The 21,212-nt window shown below is 45.0% G+C and overlaps 1 protein-coding gene and 1 long non-coding RNA gene across 4 annotated transcripts; both read right to left on the reverse strand.

Moving 5' to 3' along the window:
* Positions 1-8,903: 8,903 nt before the first annotated feature.
* On the reverse strand, positions 8,904-11,502 carry LOC119297181. Of its 3 annotated transcripts, none has more exons than XR_005145569.1 (7): positions 11,333-11,502; positions 11,146-11,227; positions 10,784-11,029; positions 10,501-10,671; positions 9,835-9,954; positions 9,307-9,480; positions 8,904-9,074 (listed from the first exon to the last, which is right to left on the reverse strand). It is a non-coding gene; the product is annotated as an uncharacterized LOC119297181 (long non-coding RNA). The 3 variants fall into 3 exon arrangements; XR_005145568.1 differs by having other exon boundaries at positions 9,307-9,461; positions 9,835-9,958; XR_005145567.1 differs by having other exon boundaries at positions 9,835-9,958.
* Positions 11,503-13,973: 2,471 nt separating this feature from the next.
* Positions 13,974-14,943, reverse strand: LOC119299403 (biotin--protein ligase 1, chloroplastic-like). Its single transcript, XM_037576635.1, has 3 exons — positions 14,901-14,943; positions 14,263-14,746; positions 13,974-14,145 (listed from the first exon to the last, which is right to left on the reverse strand). The coding sequence occupies exons 1-3, from the start codon at positions 14,941-14,943 to the stop codon at positions 13,974-13,976; spliced, it is 699 nt and encodes a 232-aa protein (XP_037432532.1).
* Between the last annotated feature and the right edge of the window lie 6,269 nt (positions 14,944-21,212).

Below are 21,212 nucleotides of genomic sequence, written 5' to 3' on the forward strand. Positions count from 1 at the left end.
CCCTACAAGCAAGCCAGAGGTGAGTCACGCACAGGAAAACGAACGAAACACACTTGCACGCATGAAGGAACCACACGCATGAATGCATCACATACTCTCCCAAGAACAGATCAGTAAACACGCACGCATGAACACACCCGGGCGCACTCACATCCACGACGGCTGGCCACATACGCAATTCTAGGCCTTCTTTGGTTTGTAGGAATGTTATAGGATTTCTATAGAATAGAATTTGCATAGAAAAATTTCCTTTGAAGCCTTTTGGTTTGTAGAAATGGATTTCTATTCCTATATAAGATAGGAATCGATCCTTCACATTTTGAAGAAAAAAAACATTAGCTAAGACTCAATGAAAAAATTCCTATCCTACACATCAAATGACATCTTTTTTTTCTATAGAAATTGAGATGCATGTCAGTTTAGTTTCTATAATTTTTTTATTCTTACAACATTTATATCCTATGAATCAAAGGAGGCCCTATACGGAGAAACGCACGGAGTATATATTCCCAAGGTGAAGGCCAGATCACACAAGAATGGAAAGGCAGTGGTACGATCGAAAGAAGAAGAGAGGAGCGGGAGAAAGCTGCATGCACCCCAAGTGTTGTGCCTATCGATCGAGGACGGCGGCCGGCCGGCCAGAGCGGAGCGCAGCACGGAGTGGGAGGCGTGGAAGCGGGCGCTGGCTGCTCGCGTGGAATCTGGAATGGCGAGGCAACTAGCTTTATATTCCCTCCGTTTCTTTTTAGTCTACATATAAGATTTGATCAAAGTCAAACTTTATAAAATTTGACCAACTTTGTTGAGAAAAATATCAATATCTACAATACTAAAGCTTTATGATATGAAAATTAATTTTATAATGCATCTAACAATATTAATTTCATATTGTGAATCTTGATATTTTTTCTATAAATTTAGTCAAAGTTGATAAAGAGAAATGGAGGGACGGAGTATGAAGCCCGGCTGGGCGAGACGAGCATGGAATCAACACGTACGACACCGCAGGCCCGAGCAGTGTGTGTCAGGGTTAGTTGTTGTGTCAGGGGTTAGTTGCGGGCGTCACCCTTCTCCCGCATCTTCTGATGATCCTCCCGCGCCGTGTCAGGAGCTGTCCCTCCATGCACTTTTCATCCTGCTGCCTTGTCAAGACTTGGCCAGCATTCGCGGCATTGCATGGTCATACGAGTATTAACGACGAGGACGTAATTAAGAGCAACTCTAACGGGGCGATCCAAACGAACGCGCGTTTTGTCTGTTTTTTATCCGTTTGGGTTGGCCAGGCGGACACCGGCGTCTGCATTTTAAAATGGGTCGGCTTGACCGCCTAAGGGAGAGGCCGACCCAAATGTGGCGACGTGGAAAAGAAACAAGTTGCACGGAATAAACATAATTAAACATAAAAGTGGTCGGTCAAACGCCGGCCAAAGTCCACCTACATCTAATAAACATTAAATAAAAACATTAAAAAAGTCTGCGCCCGCCTGCTGCCGCCCCGCACGCTGCCCTAGACGTCGTCGGCCTTGCCCTTGCCCTTGCCCTCGACATCACCGTCGTCGGTGAGGTCGATGAAGACCGGAGCAGGGCCAGCCCACCCGAACGCCGCCTGGTACGCTGCCAGGGCAGCCTCCTCCGGTGTTTGCTGGGGCGGCGGCATTGCGGCAAGCCGCGCACGCTCCTCCTCCTCCTTCTCGAGCCGGAGCGCCTCCGCGTCGAGTTGGAGCATGGCCTCGTAGCACATCTGCTCCTCGTCGTCGCCCTGCTCCTGGTGGAGCCAGTGCTCCTTCCATCGCTCGAGGTGGGCCGCCTCTTCCTCCGGCGTCGCGGCGAAGTAGACGGGAGGCGCTCTCACCCACTCGCGGTACTGGCCCGTCCACGAGTAGGCCTCCTCCGGCCAAGTGGGTGGAGGTGGGGAGCGCTTACGCGATGGCTCCAACTCCGGCTCCGGCACCGGCTTGGGATGTACGGGCGGCGACAGCGGAGGCGGCGACACGAAGAGCGGGGTGTGGACGGAGTCCCCCGCCGCCGACAGGGCAAGGGCTTGCTCCAGCCCATCCCAGTGCGCGTCCTCCTCGATGCGGCTAGCCTCCAGCGCGTGCTGCAGGGCCTCCTCGAGGGCGGCTTGGTACTCCGCCTCTGCCTCCGCCTCCATGTCCTCCGGCTCTACCTGCGGGAGCGGCGGTGGGAACGGCGGCGGGACGGCGTCGACACCCGAGCGTCGTTGCTCCTCGTGTTGGAGGGCGAACCAAGCCTCCCAGTTAGAAGAATCGGTGGCGTACTCGGGCAGCCGACGCTGCTCCGGTGTGAGCAACACGCAGCGCCGGTGTAAGGGCATATTTATCCCTAAGGTGTTTTGGTGATTGATGACAACGCGTTTGCGGACTAATCGTGTGCCTTGAGTATCCCAGACATTTCATCGCTAGGCACAAGACGTTTGGGTGCCCCTCGAAGACTGTTGAAGATGGCGTCTTTTCTACGTTTCTTTTTGGTGGATTTGAGTCATAGGGAAGTCGTACTATTAAGAGGGGATCCGCGTCAGAAAGGCTTGGGTGGAATCATCACATACACGTCTCCTTCTTATCCCCTCCTTTTCCCTTGGAGCTTCCCTCGCTTTCTTGCCTCCCTGGTTCTGGCTGCTGAGTTGGGTCGCGGTAGTACTTCTCCCAGGAGAGCGGTAGTACCGTAGGCACCAGCGGTAGTACCGTGCGGTGGCGCAGTAGTACCGCAGGTGCCCACGGTAGTACCACTCCCTTGGAGCTGCACTACCGCTGCCCACCAGGTTAGTACCGCTCCTTCGCGGTAGTAGGGGCGGATGTAATTTTTTACATCCGCACCTACCGCGGTAGTACCGCTTTCGCTCCGCGGTAGTACCGCGCTATGTTCTCAGGCAGTAGTATCGCCCCTCGGCAGTATTACTGTGTTGGGTTTTTTCTTCTTCCGCTTCTTTGCGTAAGTAGGCACAGATGTTTCCTACCCCCTGGGTAGGGGATTTCTGCCTTGCGGTAGTACCGCGCTCGCGGAAGTACCGCCCTCAGCTCCTGTGCGTCAGATCTGACCTTGCTGTCGCTGGGGTTGCGGCAGTACCGCGGGCCTGTACGGTAGTACCGCATGGCCGTGCGGTAGTACCGCTTGGTAGCAAGCGGTAGTACCGCGCAGCCCTGCGGTAGTACCGCTGGCCTGGCACGGTAGTACCGCTGGCCGCGGGCTGGTTGGTGGGTAACGGTTGGATCTTTTGTCCTACCTATATAAGGAGTCCCCTTCTTCCCCGTTGACTCATATCTTTCAACCCTAAGCTCCATTATTGCTCTAAGCTCCATTTTTGCCCGATCTCACTCCCTAGCCAATCAAACTTGTTGATTTGCTCGGGAGTGGTTGAGAAGGCCTCGATCCACACTTCCACCAAGAGAAATTTGATTCCCCCCCCCCACTAATCCCTTGCGGATCTTGTTACTCTTGGGTGTTTGAGCATCCTAAACGGTTGAGGTCACCGCGAAGCCATAGTCCATTGTGGTGAAGCTTTGTGGTGTCGTTGGGAGCCTCCAATTGAGTTGTGGAGATTGCCCCAACCTTGTTTGTAAAGGTTCAGTCGCCGCCTCCAAGGGCACCAATAGTGGAATCACGGCATCTCGCATTGTGTGAGGGCGTGAGGAGAATACGGTGGCCCTAGTGGCTTCTTGGGGAGCATTGTGCCTCCACACCGCTCCAACGGAGACGTACTTCCTCTCAAAGGGAAGGAACTTCGGCAACACATCCTCGTCTCCACCGTCTCCACTCTTGGTTATCTCGTACCTTTACTTGTGCAAGCTTATTTGTATCATATCACTTGCTTGCTTGTGTTCATATCCTTGTTGCATCATATAGGTTGCTCACCTAGTTGCATATCTAGACAACCTACTTTGATGCAAAGTTTAAATTGTTAAAGAAAAGCTAAAAATTGTTAGTTGCCTATTCACCCCCCTCTAGTCAACCATATCGATCCTTTCAGCCGGCGCACCTTGTCGTCATGCACCCGCTGGGTCCGCGGAACTGCCGGCACCGGGATCCGGTTTGGATCCAAATGCCAATGGTGTGGCAGCGTCACGTCGGGATAGGGGAGGGGCTGCATGTACTCCCAGTGCCACCGCGCTTGGTGCACTAGGATGTGCAGGCGCCGGCGACCAGGGCGGAAACGTGCCGGCGGTGGAGGGGGAGGGGGAGCACAATATGATGAGGCGCCGGGGGTTCCCTTCCCCTTGCCATTGCTTTTGCCGAAGAGGCCCATGGCGCGCGCTAGGGTTTGCGGTCGCCGGCAAGGAAGCAAAGGAAGTGGTGGGGGCCAGATGTGGACGGGAGAAGTGGATGAGGCCGACCCCGCCACACGCGTGGTTAAAAAAGGACGCGCGCACTGCCTGACGCGTGGGCCCGCTGTTGGTGGTCGTCATAAATAAGACGACCGGTGGCAGTTGGGTGGCCGCTAGGTGGGGACGCGGCGGACGGAAAGGAGACGCGGGGCGCGTCCGCTTCGCGTCCGCGCCGACGCATTCCAGGCGCAATTTTGGGCCGGAAATGGGTCGACGCGGACGTCGGGCGGACACGATTTGAGTTTGGGTCGGCGCGTTGGGCCGTCACTTTTGTCTGCGCCGACCCAAACGGACGCGGGCGGACGAAATGGGTCGCCCCATTGGAGTTGCTCTAAGTAGGTCGGTCGGTTGCACACCCCTTCTCCTTCCTTGTACACCGTTTTGGTGGAATCCAAACCATTTTGTTAACCTGAGAGTGTGTGTATGCATTTTTATGTATATACCAACCCCGTCAAATAAAGAGCACTTCGTTTTCCCTAACCTGGCCGCCGCCACATGAAGGCGACTAGGGAGGCGATCCTCTACCTTCGATCTACACATGCCAGGGCTGGTCCCCTCTCCCTTCCACTGCTGCTCCGACGGCAGGAGGGGGGGCTGTTCCTCTGCTATGTAGTTAGAGTTTGGTTTTGCGCCGTTGGAGTGGTGGGAGCGACGCTCGGACGAATAAATTTGCCTCAGCTTCACTCCAACACCGGTGGTGTCCTTCATGGCAGCGTCTCGAAGTTGATGGCATCGTGTGTTTGCCGATCCTTCGGATCGGCGGCGTTCGTGTTCATGGATGGTGTCGGCGAGGCGGCGGCAGCGACACCTTCGGGTGTGTCTCTTCTTCTGCTCTGTCCCCATTGTTGCAGTGTTGTCTCCGACAACACGGTGGAGCAAGGAGGTTTTATCATTCTGGAGTACGCACAGACGGTTGTCTACGCAGGTGACAGCTGGAGAAGGTGTATCCTGTGTTGGGTTGGTGGTTGAAGGGTGACAATTCTAGTTTCCTCCTCCAACATTGTAGTCGTGTCGGGGTGTCAGTTCTGGAGTTCGATGGCATGTCCGGGGGCACACTGCATGCCCCGATCTGATTCATTCAAAGGCAGTGGTTTTTCTTCATGCAAACTACTTTGGAGGTTCGTAAATTTGCTGATCAGCGACGGAGTCATGTCGAGCTCGGGTGAAGAGGTGGTATGTCTCCTTTTCCTTGGTGGAGAGAGGCATGCATTGATTTTTTTGCTTAGAATTATCCTATCTTTTCAGTCGTCTAATGTCGGTGTTTACGTGGCTTGTTATTACTAAATCTTTATTTTATTAATGAGACACGTATTACCATGAAAATAAATAAAGAGCACATCGTTTTTCCTAACCTAGCCGCCGCCACATGAAGGCGACTAGGGAGGCGATCCTCTACCTTCGATCTACACATGCCAGGGCTGGTCCCCTCTCCCCTCGACTGTTGCTCCGGTAGCAGGAGGGAGGGGGCCCCGTTCCTCTGCTCTGTAGTTAGGGTTTGGTTTTGCGCCGTTGAAGCAGTGGGAGCGACGCCCGGACGAATAAATTTGCCTCATCTCTACTCCAACACCGGCGGTGTCCTTCATGGCGGCGTCTCGGAGTTGATGGCATCGTGTGTTTGCCGATCCTTCAGATCAGCGGCGTTCGTGTTCATAGATGGTGTCGGCGAGGCGGCGACTGTGACGCCTTCGGGTGTGTCTCTTCTTCTGCTCTGTCCTCGTTGTTGCAGCGTTGTCTCCGACATCACGGTGGAGCAAGGAGGTTTTATCGTTCAGGAGTACGCGTAGACGGTTGTCTACGCAGGTGACAGCTGAAGAAGGTGCATCCTGTGCTGGGTTGGTGGTTAAAGGGTGACAGTTCTAATTTCCCCCTCCAACATTGTAGTCGTGTCGGGGTGTCAGTTCTGGAATTCGATGGCATGTCCGGGGGCATACTGCATGCCCCGATCCGATTCATTCAAATGCAGTGGTTTTGCTTCACGCAAACTACTTTGGAGATCCGTAAATCTGCTGATCAACGATGGAGTCACGTTGAGCTCGGATGAAGAGGTGGTATGTCTCCTTTCCTTGGTGGAGAGGGGCATGCGTTGATTTTTTTGCTTAGAAATATCCTATCTTTCCAGTCCTCTAATGTCGGTGTTTACGTGGCTTGTTACTAAATCTTTATTTTATTAATGAATCATGTATTACCATGAAAATGAATAAAGAGCACATATTCATCATGTGTTAGTCGAATTTGTGGATTTTTTTTATCAAAATCAAATGGCTCCCATGCTTTCTTCAACCTCCAGTCGTTCCTTCTCTGGCCCGCTTTCCAACACTAGCCCGGTGGCCTGCCGCTGCCTCAGTGCTCGCCTTCCCTTGGCCTCCTACACCATAGTTCTACCGCCGCCCTCGAGCGTCCTTCTAAACATTGCACCCCGACCAGATTTCTTTGATGACCCACATCAGTTAACTAGCTTCATCGCCTTCACCTAGGATGGCGCAACCCGCTACCCCTTGCACCACCCTCCCCGTCTCTGACAAGGTCTTGGCTCGGCCTCATTGGGGTCGACGCTCTTCGCTCCCACTCGTCACATCGCCTGGCCTTTAGCCATGCTGCGAATTTGGTCGACCCGTGATTTTTTTAGATATATGAGATTTAGCAAACGCAAAATAAAAAGTTTTCTACCACTGTTACCCCCCCCCCTCCAATAGCATACGTAGTTCGATCATGTACATGCATGCAACATCAATAGCGTGAGCAAAGCGCGTCCAACCCTTATAGTAAATGTACTGTGGTTCTTAATTTTTAAGGTTCCATAATCAACTAACGTCTTCAATTTGAAATTAGGTCGTCTAATTTTGACCGGGTTAATTTTTTTCAAGAAGCTCTCTCATTTAGTTCTTTTAATTCACTTGACCGAGTTAGCAATTACTCATGGAGTTTTTTCGATTCTTTTAGTTCAATATGCTCCTTAATTTAGGAGCTTTTTCATCGATTGCGGTATTCAATTATAAATTTGGTTCATGATTTTGACTGTCTCAAAGATTTTTCAAATGAATTGACAACAACTGACCTATAAACCATATCAACCCCGCGCACCTCTCGTCAACTAGGAAGAACAGCATCAACGTGTGATATTGTACCACAAATATAGTACATGCAGATACCGAAGTAGAACATTTCCCCACATAGCTATAGGATGATTAGCAGATAACACAGAATCACACTGCGAAAGGCACTCCAACGCCACGTTATAAATAAAAAAGAATAACACACTCCATCATCTCCCCCACACACCAAATCAAATACTCCTGATGCATCTTATATTTTGAAACGAGTGAAAAATTATGAAAACCTAACAACACTAAGGATGCAGCAAAGTGTGTCCACGCTTCTATCCAGTATAAATATAAACTTTTGTTGGTTAGAGCTTGGCCCAAATTACGAGATGACCCAATGCACTAATCTTGTACTAGTACAATGCCCGTGCGTTGCTACGGGTCTTTTAACATTAATCTAATCTTACGTAAATTTATGGTGCGGAGGAGACGTATCAGACAACGCCCATCACATTCAAAAACAAAGCGCCGAGGTAAATTTACATTGCACATTTACGTCAATTGGTCAACATGCTTGCCTTGACTCCAGGAATGCCTCCGGCTGATGGAGGTCGCCAGGTAGGGTTACGCTAATAGAAATATTTTGATTAGAAATCGATAGACACTTTATGAAAAATAACGCCTAACTTGGAGCCTTGGACTTGCAAAGCCAGAGACGTGGTCCACGTCCATGGGCGAGGAAGGGAATCGTAGGAAAAATTGAATACACTTATATTAGTATTTCAGGTCTGCCCAATACATAGTGTTCCTGATATTTTGGATATTTTATGCCAAGTTTCTTACTAAACACAACAGGCCTCTCACAATCTATCTTTGGTTTTGGGTGGTTCAACAAGAGGTATTGCTTCAACACGTTGTTTCCCAGTCGAAGCTCTCTTCTTCCGACTGTCCTAGATAGGGGCAAGAATATGTTGAGAGATAAGAATAAAAATGCCAGTAGTAAATAGGGCAAAACCGTAGTTAATCCAACAAGTTTCTTGGCAAAATTTCTGATCACAAAAACGGAAAATTCATGTTGTGTGATTACAGCGGTAGTACACATAGGAGTGACTCCATTCTGAAGCATCTGCCCAATACGGGGGCAAGATGTGGAGTTACATCAATATACTTGCAAACATAAGACAGAGCACAGACTTCATATCTTTGCTATCGGCTAGAGCTTCAGCTCCGATCCCTAAGTTAATATTCACATCTTCTCAGTAACAATGCAGTTATGCCCAACTTCTGGTCACACAAGGATCATGGACTGATTACAGGTCACGATTACAACATGAGCACAAGGGCAAGCATACACATGCCAAAAGACAGAATATGCGTTGACTGAATAACCTGCACGGAAGGCATTAGCACTACATTAATGTCCCTAAAATCTACACCAAAAATGTAGCAAAAATCCTGACAATTAGAATATATTGCAAAACAGAATGCCAAAGATAGTTCAGTATATATTACCAATGCAACTCAGTTATCAACAAAATGAGCTAACTAATTTAACTGGGAAAAAATGGATTTGATTGTGGTAACCAGTTAGAACACAAGGTATCAGTGTCTCGTGTGCTTGAGGCTGGTGCGGGGTAGGTTGGACCTAGCGAAGGACTGGATCCATCGGTGCGATTTATGCGGCCATATCTATCTGCAAGGGCGAACGACGAGATGGTCATCGAAGAAGCATTAGAGCAACAAAAGTCCTCGTGAACCTTTGGTTATGTGGAGGGATTTTGTTCCAAAATTATTTGATAACAAGTTAAGTTCGAATGTGAAATTTGAGATTACAACAGTACAAAAAATAACTATGAAATGATGAGGATCATCTCCCTTCAGAAATGTCATCAATTAAGAATGCTAAAAAGATCATCACAAATTACCTGAAGGCCTTATCTCTGCTGTAAAGAGATGATTCTAGGGGCACTTATATAAAGACAATGTCTTCTCCTCAAAGTGCACGGCCAACGCGGAATTTGCTGCCTTCAGTCTGTCCTAATTTTGCCATGCACCCCATGTCTGGTTATCCACAAGAGCTCTGACAAACAACGAATCAGCTGGACCATGAAACAAAAGGACAATAAATTTACGAGGAAGGTAATTTTCTGTTACTGGCAAAACATTTGATAATTGATTAAACCCAACACCAACCACTACTTTGTCACGCATCTATTGCCAAAATCTCAGCTTCTCTTATAGATCATAAGTGTGTGTGTGTGTGCGCGCGCGTGTGGGTGCGTGTGCGCGTGCGTGTGCGTGCGTGTGCGTGTGTGTGCGCGTGCGTGGGTGTGTGTGTGTGTGATATCTCTAAATCGAATAAACCTCCAAGTATGCAATTCATGAGCACAAAATAGAAATTATAGTTCAGTATCTCTAAAAAATGAAGCGGGAGGAGAGAAATCATGACTCACCTCACCCAACAACAAGGTGGAAACTGCAACCCAAGAAAAAGATGCCCTTCCCTATCTCGGTGGAGAGCATGCATGCCTTCAGGAGGTGCCGACCTCAATCTCCTTCCTTCCTTGGATGTGCTATCTAAGTACAAATTCCAGAAAAAAATACAAATCATCCAAAGGAGATTACTTTCCAGTAGTAAGGGGCCGCAAAATGCAGCCATGACACACCTATTATACACATGCATTCACCTTTAAGAGTGACTAATCAGTAATCACTAAAAGGGAGTAGGAAATAAACAAAATACTCGTATTACTGTTAAGAGGTAAATAAAACATATCATTTTTTAGGCTTTTGCAACCAGTGGCAAGAAACAAATACATGTGCATCCTACTGCTGATTCCTCACAATAATAACCTACTTGATCAACACTGGTACAAAAATAAATATTATTTAAACGAACTAATCTTGAAAAATGGTAGTTGGATTAAGAAGAAATTAATTTGAAGAGACCAAGAATATTTGTGGAGATGGAAAAATGACTCCTCGTTGGTATTCCAGCAAATAGGTTGTGAGCAACTCAGTCTGCTACGGAATAAAAGAAATTACGGAGCTAACCAACGTGCAAGATTGATTTCTATAAAACAGATTCACTTATATGAGTGGTGGCAGGGTTATCTCACCACGAAAAAGGATTCTGAATCCTATCTCGCCGCAGAGTCCACACACCACAACTCGCTGCAAAAGGCTATCTCGGCGCCTGCCTCGAAGACACGAAGCAGGGGCGCTTGGAGCGGCCGGCATGGAGTTGACGAGCATGTGCTCAGAGGTTTGTTCTCCTCTCCGGGATCAGTCTGGACAAGGAGTAGCGTGAACCTCAGAGGAAGATCCCATTGTTGGTCGGGCTCAGGGAGCTTTTCGAGGAGCGGAAGTAATGGAGCAGCAGCTATAATGATTGGTCCTCACCATCCACCACCTCTTCATCCGACTTTCCGGGTGGGCCGAGATCGTGGTATGATGGTGGCCGAGGCTGAACGCCGCGAAGCCTACTATCCAACCACCATGTGGTCACGCCCACCCACCGCCGCTCACTGGTCTGCCGTGAACAACTGCCTTCCACACGTACAAGCCAACAGCAGCCAGCAAGTCGCCGTCGAAACAGCCGCTCACCATACGTGATTAGAATATGAACGGAAGAGACCTAGGAGTGGGCTAAAAGAAAAGGAAAATTACATCAGTGCGAAAAGAAAAAATACCTCACTGCCTTTGCCATGGAGCAACAATGTGGCGTGCTGGTGCGATCGGTATAATCCCACACAAAATCTTACTTGAAAACAACATCTCTGGTAAAATCTCCACATCATTGACCTCATCGGGTTTCAAGTATATCTTTCTCTCCTGGCATATACTCTGTATTAAATTAAGATGAATGAGCATCAACCACTCTAGTCTCAAGTAAAAGAATGAAACATTACTTCTGAAAGAACTACAAAAGAATGGTGTGCAGGAGCTTACTTCAAAACAACATCTCTGGTATAATCTCCACTGAAATAGCCATCTATTGAGTTTCCTTGATGACCCCTAGCAAGAATCAGTGCAAGATTGTTGGCCACTAAAAAATTAGGTACGCAACATTCAAGTAGAGACCGAAAAGTATCAAAACACCTAGCAGAAGTCATGCAACCTTCAACGATGATAAAGGAACACCCTTTCACTAAGACCGCGTTTAATGGACTAAAATTATTGATAATAGCTAGGTCTTACCATAAGCGATCTGCTGTCAAATATTTTGCACTCTTATGTTGTCAATTATCAAGATAAAACGTCTCTAGATAGTCATTTCTACAAAACCCACCAAGTGACATTACAAAGAGCACCGCAAGTGATGCTCCAACGGGTAGCCAATGGATAAACCTACACCTGCCAGGGCACCTTGGGTGCTAGCTAGTCTTGCTTCAGAAAAGGTAATGGTTTCAAGAATCGAGTGAATGGATCGTCCAAGGCTGAGAGCATTTTCTTTGCTGCGGCATCTGAAAAAAAATGTGGGATAAGAAAATTCAATCAACAGCGTAAGAACTGTAAAAACACAATATCTCTCAGTTCTGCACAGATCAATGCTTTATATATCTAAGTGGTTCGTTATGTTTCTGACAAAATTTCAGATTCAACCAAAGCAAGTACAAGACATATAACTGCATTTGATCCAATTATCAAATTCAGTCGTATTTTCTAAAATATGAAGACTTGCAAAAGTGTGAGTCGTTGAGGCAGCTGATAAATTATATAATTCGTTATATGATAAATTAAGTGAATTTTTGTATGAATCACCATGATTCTACCTACCATTCTATTAGTAATGTGATTTCCTTTATCCGTTGAACTCTCATCTCATGTAGACATTAGGGTTGAGGAACATGAGAAACAAAATCCCAGAACAACAGTACAATCACGTGCCTTTTAATTCCTACAACAATTATCCGATTTGCATGAGAATAGTTTCTCCTCAGATCACACAACTCCTGCATAATAACAGAACCATATTTATCAATCTTCAAGTCGATGACCTGAAGCAAATTAGTGGTAGTAGTGTCAATGAGTTTTGATCAAGGAATATATGTCTATATACTTGAAGCAAACAAAACACAAATATATCCAGTTTAAGGAGTTTAGCTATCACCTCATTAATTTGACCTCAACTTCTTTGGTGCTATAGCACATGTTTTCGCCAACAAGTGTTGTGAGGTGAATGTATTGAGATCAAGTAGTTTTAGTGCCATGGATAACCGTTAATGGCCAACAATCTGGTGCAAAAACAACTCAACAAAATGTTTAGATCATACTTTTATATAGGAATTATTAAGAGGGCTATTACTATGTACTACCTGTGTATTGCGGGAAAAAATGGTCAGATCATTTTACCTTTAAGGCTGTTGTAATCTGCTCTAATCTGCTATACACTCTGATAGTTTCGAATATAGTTCAGTAGGCATAAGCCCGCCGTAGTTCCCTGTCAAGAAAAAAAGTGTGTTGGCAATGGAATCTTATCAAAACTGTAAAGTAAAACACACACCACTGAAGAAATCAATCTTTAAGAAAGAAAAAAATAGTACCTTAGTCAATACAGCTATCACTGAAAAGTAGTTCCCAAGTATAAGTGATGGCCAGGCCTCATTTATTTACAACGGACCATCATATTGACAAGTAGCGAAAAATATAAATCAAGTCGCTGCCGACTCTGTATGGAGAAAATATCAGATATAGCCTGCTCTTATGGTTTTGGAGTATCCCATATTAAGTGTAAGTGTCGTTTGCTGAAGGACTATTTGCAGAATAGAAGATTTCAATACTATGGGAATATTTTATTGCATAGCTGACCATCTAATTATTTGGAAATCTATAATTCTAGAAGCACAATAAATTCAAAAATATTAACACCATGCCGAATGCTGAAAACTTTTGTTGACCAATGACCACCAACATGTTTTCAGAAAATTGTGCCACAAGCAGTATATGCAAATACAATGGTAGTTTTTCAACCTGCTATGTGTATGGCACACAAGTTCATACCATTTTACTAAGCTGACAATGTTCACATAGTTCAGGCATCAAGACCAAATGGTAAAGTAACTGAAACAAAGACAAACTGAAAGGCTTCACAAAGTTTCGTTGTCAGTTTTGAACAGGAAATGATAGACAAAGAAGCTTGGAGCCTTTTGAACTTGAAATCAGGTAAATATGGATTTGTTTTTTTCAGATGGCAGATGTGAAATTTAGTGGGAAAGAGAGCACTTAATGATAAATCAAATCATGTACATGTGAGGCCAGGCACAGCACTTTCTGTAACATATCCCCACTATCTAAATTATCATACTACAAGCATTTCACAAATTGTTAAACAACCATACAAAGGAACAGAGATATGCCCCCACACACGGTACACTCCCCTTGAGAACACTATAAAAGGGTCTTTCCGTCCTATGTGTTGACTCGCCTAAACTAATCAACATTAGATGAGAATTAGATGGACTGCAGGTAATCAAGCTAATTGCTTCGGAATTCAACTATGCGGCGTGTGGTTGGATCACATACTGTACCTTGTGGATATGTCAAGCGAATCATCAACTGAACATACAACAAACAGAATAGCACAATTCATCTACTCACCAAAGTGACAGACATTGATCAACGAGATTGAAAAATCATCAGAGATACACACTAAAAGGGACAACAAAAAGAAGCACCAATTGGCATACATATTTGACGCACCTCTGCCTTTGAACTGCATGTATGTGGCGCACACGACGCCCACCGGAAGTTTGGTGAAGTTCCTATAGACAGAGGGGAAGCAAAGAGTAAGCCCAATTTGAGCGATTTCAAGAGGAAATTCATCGTTTATTACTTTTTCTGATGGAGCGAGATTCAAAATAACAAAATCTTGCACTCACTGTATCACGAGGTCGTGCGTGGATGCCATCCGCGGCGACCAACGCATCCACCTCCCGAAGCGCCACGCCTGGAGCCCGCCCATGTAGGCGGCCGCATCGTAGCCCGCGTCCCCGCTGGCGTCGAGCGCGAGGGAGACGGCGAGCTCGCCCCTGCCCTCCTCCGCCAGAGAGAGCTCGCCGGCGGCGAAGGCAAGGAGTTGCTGGTCCTGGGCGGACTTGCCGGAGAGCAGGAGGAACGTGGTGGCGGTTGGGGCTCCGCCGCTGCTGCTATGCTCGGCTGCGGGAGCGGGAGCGGCGACCTGGCGCGCACATCGGTGGGGAGGCTGGCCAGCGCCAGCGGCGGCTCCAATCGGTCCTCGGCGGCGGCGTATCGTCTCGGATCTCGGCGGCGGATCGTATTGGAGTAGAGATGGGATCGAGAGGAGTCGGCAATGAAGGATGGGATCGATGGAGCATTTTTTCTGCCGGGTGTGGAGTTTTTTGGCTTGCGTGGGATGAGATGGGGGTGAGGACGAAAAAAAACAGCAAAAAAAAACCGGACGAAAATGGTGAGACGAAAATGATGGGACAAAAATAAAATCCGGAACGCAGACTACCAACTGAGACATTAAGAGTAGAAATTCTTATGGTAATAGTACGTTTGAGGATATGTAGTGGAGTAACATGGACTGCCTGCGTCATCTCATTCTCATCAACTAACCCGGTATCAAATTAAAGGCGGCCGGGATCCGACAACGTGGAGACGGAGGCAGGCACTCACCGGACCGGAGAGAGGAATCGAAAACAAAATCGATCAGTGGGCCCTTCTGTTGATCTGAACAGGGTTTGTTTAAGGATGGAAAACTTTACCTTTTCCTGTTAATCCAATTATTATACATGCACCCTCAAAAAGAATTTATTATACATGCGTCTTTAATAATAACCATACCAATGTTGACAGTTGTTCGATTTTTTTAACATAGTCAGATGCTCATACAAACGCATATACATATACACACACACCTTATTCTTATGAGCACCTTCTAAAAACTGGACTGACACATTTTTGAATTTAAATTTGAAAAAATACGAGCACCAGTCCTAAATCTAGGCCTTGAATTCTGATCGACTGGTTCCATCACAAATAACCTAACCAACTGAGTTAGGCTAAAATGCTAGTAGTATACTTCACCAACCTTGACAAATATTAATGGGAGAATTTTGTTTTTGCCACTCTAGATTTTGTCAATTTTGCTTATACCGCTTTAAAATTTGACATTTTAGTTTTGCCACTCTTAATTTTTGACAATATATCACATCTGCAATTTTGTGGCAAAAGCAATAATTTCAGAGTGGCAACTGTAATACATTATCAAAAGCTAAGAGTGGCAAAAGTGAAATGAAAGGTTATTGCTTTTGACTTGGAATGGCATTTGTGATATATTGCCGAAAGCTAAAAGTGGCAAAAATGAGATGTCAAATTTTAGAGTAGCATAAACAAAATGAGCAAAAACTAGAGTGGCGAAAACAAAGTTTTCCCTTATTAATGATAGTACTACTATAGTGGTCCAGGTCACAAATTTCTGACCACACGCTTTTTTTCAGTGGTACAAATCTCATATGTTACAAATGCAGATGCACACTCATCTATATAAACACACATACATGCTTTTTATCCCTATAAGCATCTTCAAGAAACTGAGCTGACACATCATTTTTAAATTGACGAAGTCATCACATGCACTTTCGTAGTCGATAAGAACGTCTTTTCCAAAACATCACGAGAAATCTAAAATAAATCAAAAAAATGCAAGCATTGTTATATATGTTTTGTAAAATGCCGTGTGTGCATGCGTGGACAACCTATCGTGCTAATTTATGGTGAAACTGGGTGAAGAACCCATTCACCTTGTACACTGTTTTGCTTAATTCGAATCATTTTGTGAGTGATCTTGTGTACATATGAACTCCCAACCCCGCTCTCGCTAGGGTTCCTCCCCTAGCCACCTTCCGCCGCCGTCCCCGACCGTCGGTTGCTCGAGCCCGGCCCGGCCCCTCCCCCCCTCCCGGATCCGCCCTTGCGCCGCCTCCTCGGGAGGTGGCCAGGGTGGCGCGTGGTCCCTTCCTTCTCGGTGGTCCCCTTCCCCTTTCCCCCCGCCGTTGTCGGCGGTCGCCCCCGGCGCTGGCCCGGGTGGTGTCGGTGGCGCGGGATTTCTTGTCCCGCGCGCGCTCGTTTCTTCTTCCCAGCACAGGACGGGCGGCAGAGTAGCTCGGTTTGGCGGCGGTTCGGCAGCCCTACGGCGATGGCCGGCGGCGGGCGAGGTGGCGGCGCGGCTCCTTAGCGGCGAGACCTGATAATCCCCAAGTGCAGGATCATCGTAGCAGTTTTCAAAGGTGGAAGTGATAAGTATGGAGTGTCGAACCCACAAGGAGCTAAAGGTAAGATCAATATTCTCTCAAGCCCTATCTGCCACTGATACGACTCTACGTACACCAAACGTTTTCTTCCAACTAGAAATGAGAAATAAAACTACATTGCGGGTATGAAGTGGATAACTTTGTATTATATCGGAGAGCTAAAATATTAAAGTAGGTGATGTTCTCATAAAGTTAAAATATATTAGTAAGTAATATAAGTAGCGAGTGTGGAATAATGGTGGATTGGTGTGCGGAATTGTCGTAGGCAATTGTTAACAAGACCAGTAATCACTATTGCAGTTTCATATGAGGGAGAGGCATTAGCTAACATACCTTCTCTTCTTGGATCATATGCACCTATGATTGGAACTCTAGCAAGCATCCGCAACTACTAAAGATCATTAAGGTAAAACCCAACCATAGCATTAAAGTATCAAGTCCTCTTTATTCCCATACGCCATGTCCCGCTTATCCGTGTTTGTGTTTCAGTCACTCACGCAACGCAGATAAGCAAACCATGGACATATTGCAACACCCTACAGCGAGAATCCCTCACGCTTGCGTGACACGAAGGGCATCATAGGACAGCACCAAAGTAAAACATACAACTCATACCAATCTAGATCATCAATCAACCCAAAGAAAAAGGATATCTACTCAAAACATCGTAGGATGGCAACACATCATTGGATCATAATATGTGGCATAAAGCACCATGTTCAAGTAGGGATTACAGCAGGGTGCGGGAGAGTGGACCGCGTAAAATAGATGATGATGGTGATGTTGATGAATACGAATCACCGCGGCGATGATTCTCCCTCTTGTGCTTTCTCCTCCATGGCCTCCCCCTGGATGGGGAGAGGTTCTCCCTCTGGTCCTTGGCCTTCACGATGATGATGGCCCCTCCGGGATCCTCCTCCATGCCCTCCGGCGATGATCGCCCCCTCTGGCAGGGTGTCAGAGAGGGCCTAGATTGATTTCTCGTGGCTACAGAGGCTTGCGACGGCAGAACTTACGATCTAGGTTAATTTCTGGAGGTTTCTATATATATAAGAGGTTTTGACGTCGAGAACAAGTCAGGGGGGTCTCCGGGCTGTCCATGAGGTAGGGGGCGCCTAGGGGGCACGCCTCCCACCCTCGTGGGCAGCCCGGGACTCTTCTGGCCCAACTCTTTTATCCCTTGGTCTTCTTCTGGTCCAAAAATAAGCTCCGTCAAGTTTCAGGTTAATTGGACTCTGTTTGGTTTTCCTTTTCTGCGATACTCTAAAACAAGGAAAAACAGAAACTGGCACTGGACTCTAGGTTAATAGGTTAGTCCCAAAAACCATATAAAATAGCATAAAAATGCATATAAAACATCCAAGGTTGATAATATAATAGCATGAATACTTCATAAATTATAGATACGTTGGAGACGTATCAGCATCCCCAAGCTTAATTCCTGGTCGTCCTTGAGTAGGTAAATAATAAAAGAAATAATTTATAAAGTGTGAATGCTAGCAAGTGCATAAGTTTCATCAATGATAGTTCCAATCATTTTTTCTAGCATCAATATATCATAATAGTAGCTCATTTTCATAAAAAGACCCATGATCAAGTAACAAGCTATTCACATGTTAAAGTATAGATCATAAACTTTCTTGAAACTAACAAACTATATTCTCAGTCATCGAACAATTGCAATTCATCTATTTTCAGGAAGGGTTTATGTCAGAGCTTTGATTTAGCAAACTCCATATACTCAACTATCATTTAATTTTTCACAATTGCTAACACTCACGTGATATTTATGGGTTCAAAGTCTTAATCAGACACAGAGAAAGATAGGGGCTTATAGATTCATCTCCCAACCTTTTACCTCAAGATAATGTCAACAATAATAGTTCATGATAATTTACATCCAATTGGATATATATATATATATATATATATATATATATATATATACTACTAGGGAAAAGGCTAGTAGCAGCGCGGGTTTTAGACCTATCAGTAGCGCGGGGTGGTGCGCTACTGATAAGGCGCTACAGCTAGCGAATAGTAGTAGCATGCCTCCACCCATGCTACGGCTAAATCGACTTAGTAGCAGCGAGTTCCAGGAGGAGCGCTGCTGGTAATTAGTAGTAGCGCTTCTCTCTGCCCGCGCTGCTACTATTATTTCATATTTTATTTCTTTTTTATTTCATGTTGTATTCGTACACCTTTACACAATTTTCATACAACAAGAATTTACAAATTGTTTTTACATCATAATGAGTTATTACATCACGGGGTGAAAGAACCGTGTGGACTAGTTTCAAGTGGACGGACATCCACTTGAAACTAATCCACGGTTCTTTCACCCAATGATATAATAAATATCATCATCATCATATCATTAACAACTTATCATCATCATCATATCATTGGTCACTAGTCGTAATCACAAGTACTCCTGACATCTTCAACTCTAACACATTGTATCACATAATAAACATATTGTACCTCATAGGACCTACTACATTCTCTTAGGACCTACTATATTCTCTAAGGTAAAATAGCAAAAAACAAGATAGCCCCTCGCTCTCCATTATGGAGAATCCAGATTATCCTGTCTCCAATTCTTGCCTTTCGCTTAATGTTGCTTCCAAGAACCTCCTTACGAATGTCCAAACATTTTTTCCACTCTTTGATTAGCATGTGTTCACCGGTTTCAGAAATTTGATATGCACAGGTGAGATCCGTAGGATGACCTGGCTGTAGGTTCAGAACTTCAAGGCGACCATTGTAATACATTAGATGAGGCACACAATCCATCGGGATTTTCTGTTGAAAAACATAGTAATAACTTCGTAGTTAGCAATGATGTACTAGTTTTAGAAGTATGCAAAAGATGCACGGATGTCGTAATAGTAAAATATCTTACCAGAGTATCTTCATAGAAGTTATCATGGTTCAACACGTGCACTAGTGGCACGTATTCACCATAATTTGGAGGAGTTCGATAATAGGTATTGTAATTCTCAAAAAAAGTACAATAAGCAATCAGATGATTTTTCTCCTTATATGTTAATTCGGAGCCATCAGTGTAGTGGGTTTTGTCTACCATCTTCTGCACATTCTTTGAAGATTCAAAATAAGCTGTCAATGGAAATAAGCAATCAACTATTTTGAAATAAACAATATACATTAGTTAATAACTATGTTAGAGAAACTCACATTGCGGTAGAATCGGAAGCGTATCAACAAGGACCCAAATGTCCATATTGTCTTGCTCGATGTCAGGATGACCAAGATCCATGATGACAATCATACCCTCATAAAAACCATACATTTTGCAAAGTGCTTCTCAATTTTGACAACCAAAATGGGTTACACTCTGAGAATTATACAGATTTACTTCAAAATCGATATCATGATGGGTCCTTAGGTGTATTTTCTTTGTTTGAAAATTTTCATGGTCTTCAAAACCCATCCTCTCCAAGACATAGCGTCTTGCATGGCATGGGATAAGCTAGTCGAATTGTAAAAGATGAAAATTAGACGTTGAAATAGTTGAAGTCATGCTTAATTACGAAAAAAACACTTGTCGTTGTTACGTACCGTTTCAACATCGAAGGTCTCCTCGAGCTTAATGCTGAAGCGCCGATCTTCGTACAGCTCAACGAACCTGTTGCACATACCTCGATCGTCGTGGCACCAGCTGCACTCCCCCGGGAGACTGTCGTCGTCCGAGTATGACATTTACTACTTTCATAATTCAAAGATTAAACTTGTACAATTAAATATATGTACTAAAAAACCTAAATTAGATCATTATTTTTCAAAGAAAATCCAGGCCACTCGATATTTCCCACATATTCTAGCACAAGTTATGCCAGAATTCACGGAAAAATCCGGCATGACCTTTGCTAAAAAAGGACATATCGAGCGCCTGAAATTTGCCGGAACAGAAATTAATCAACACTCCGGCAAAACATAGGCCACTCGGAGGTGTAACCAGAACATGAAATAATTGCTTAAACTAAAAAATAACACCAAATATGGCATGTTCAACTAGTTCTATTAATTCAACTAGTTCTGTTAATTCAACTAGTTCTTACTAAATATAAACTTAGTATAAAAAGAAAAAACTAGTTCTTTCTAAAAATAAAGTAGTTCAACTAGTTATTAATTTACTTACTATACTAGTTCAACTAAAACTTAACTAGTTCAACTAAAACTAAACTAGTTCTATTAATTCAACTAGTTCTTACTAAATATAAACTTATTATAAATAGAAAGAAACTAGCACATCTACTACTACTAATTAACATCTAACTTACATCTACTACTAATAATTAACATCTAACTTACATCTACTACTAATTAACATGTACTACTGCTAATTATACAACTAGTTTACCATCACTACTAGTAATTAATATCCACTACTTCTAAAAATCATTATCTATGAACCCTAAATTAACATCTACTACTACTAAAATCATCTACTAACTAAGCAAAGAGAGAGGGGGTTGGGGAGGGGTGGGGGCTTACAGAGGGAGAGACGGTGGCGGGGAGGTGCTCGGCGA

The sequence above is a fragment of the Triticum dicoccoides genome, chromosome 5A (genome assembly GCF_002162155.2).
Source record: "Triticum dicoccoides isolate Atlit2015 ecotype Zavitan chromosome 5A, WEW_v2.0, whole genome shotgun sequence".
Classification (NCBI taxonomy): domain Eukaryota; kingdom Viridiplantae; phylum Streptophyta; class Magnoliopsida; order Poales; family Poaceae; genus Triticum; species Triticum dicoccoides.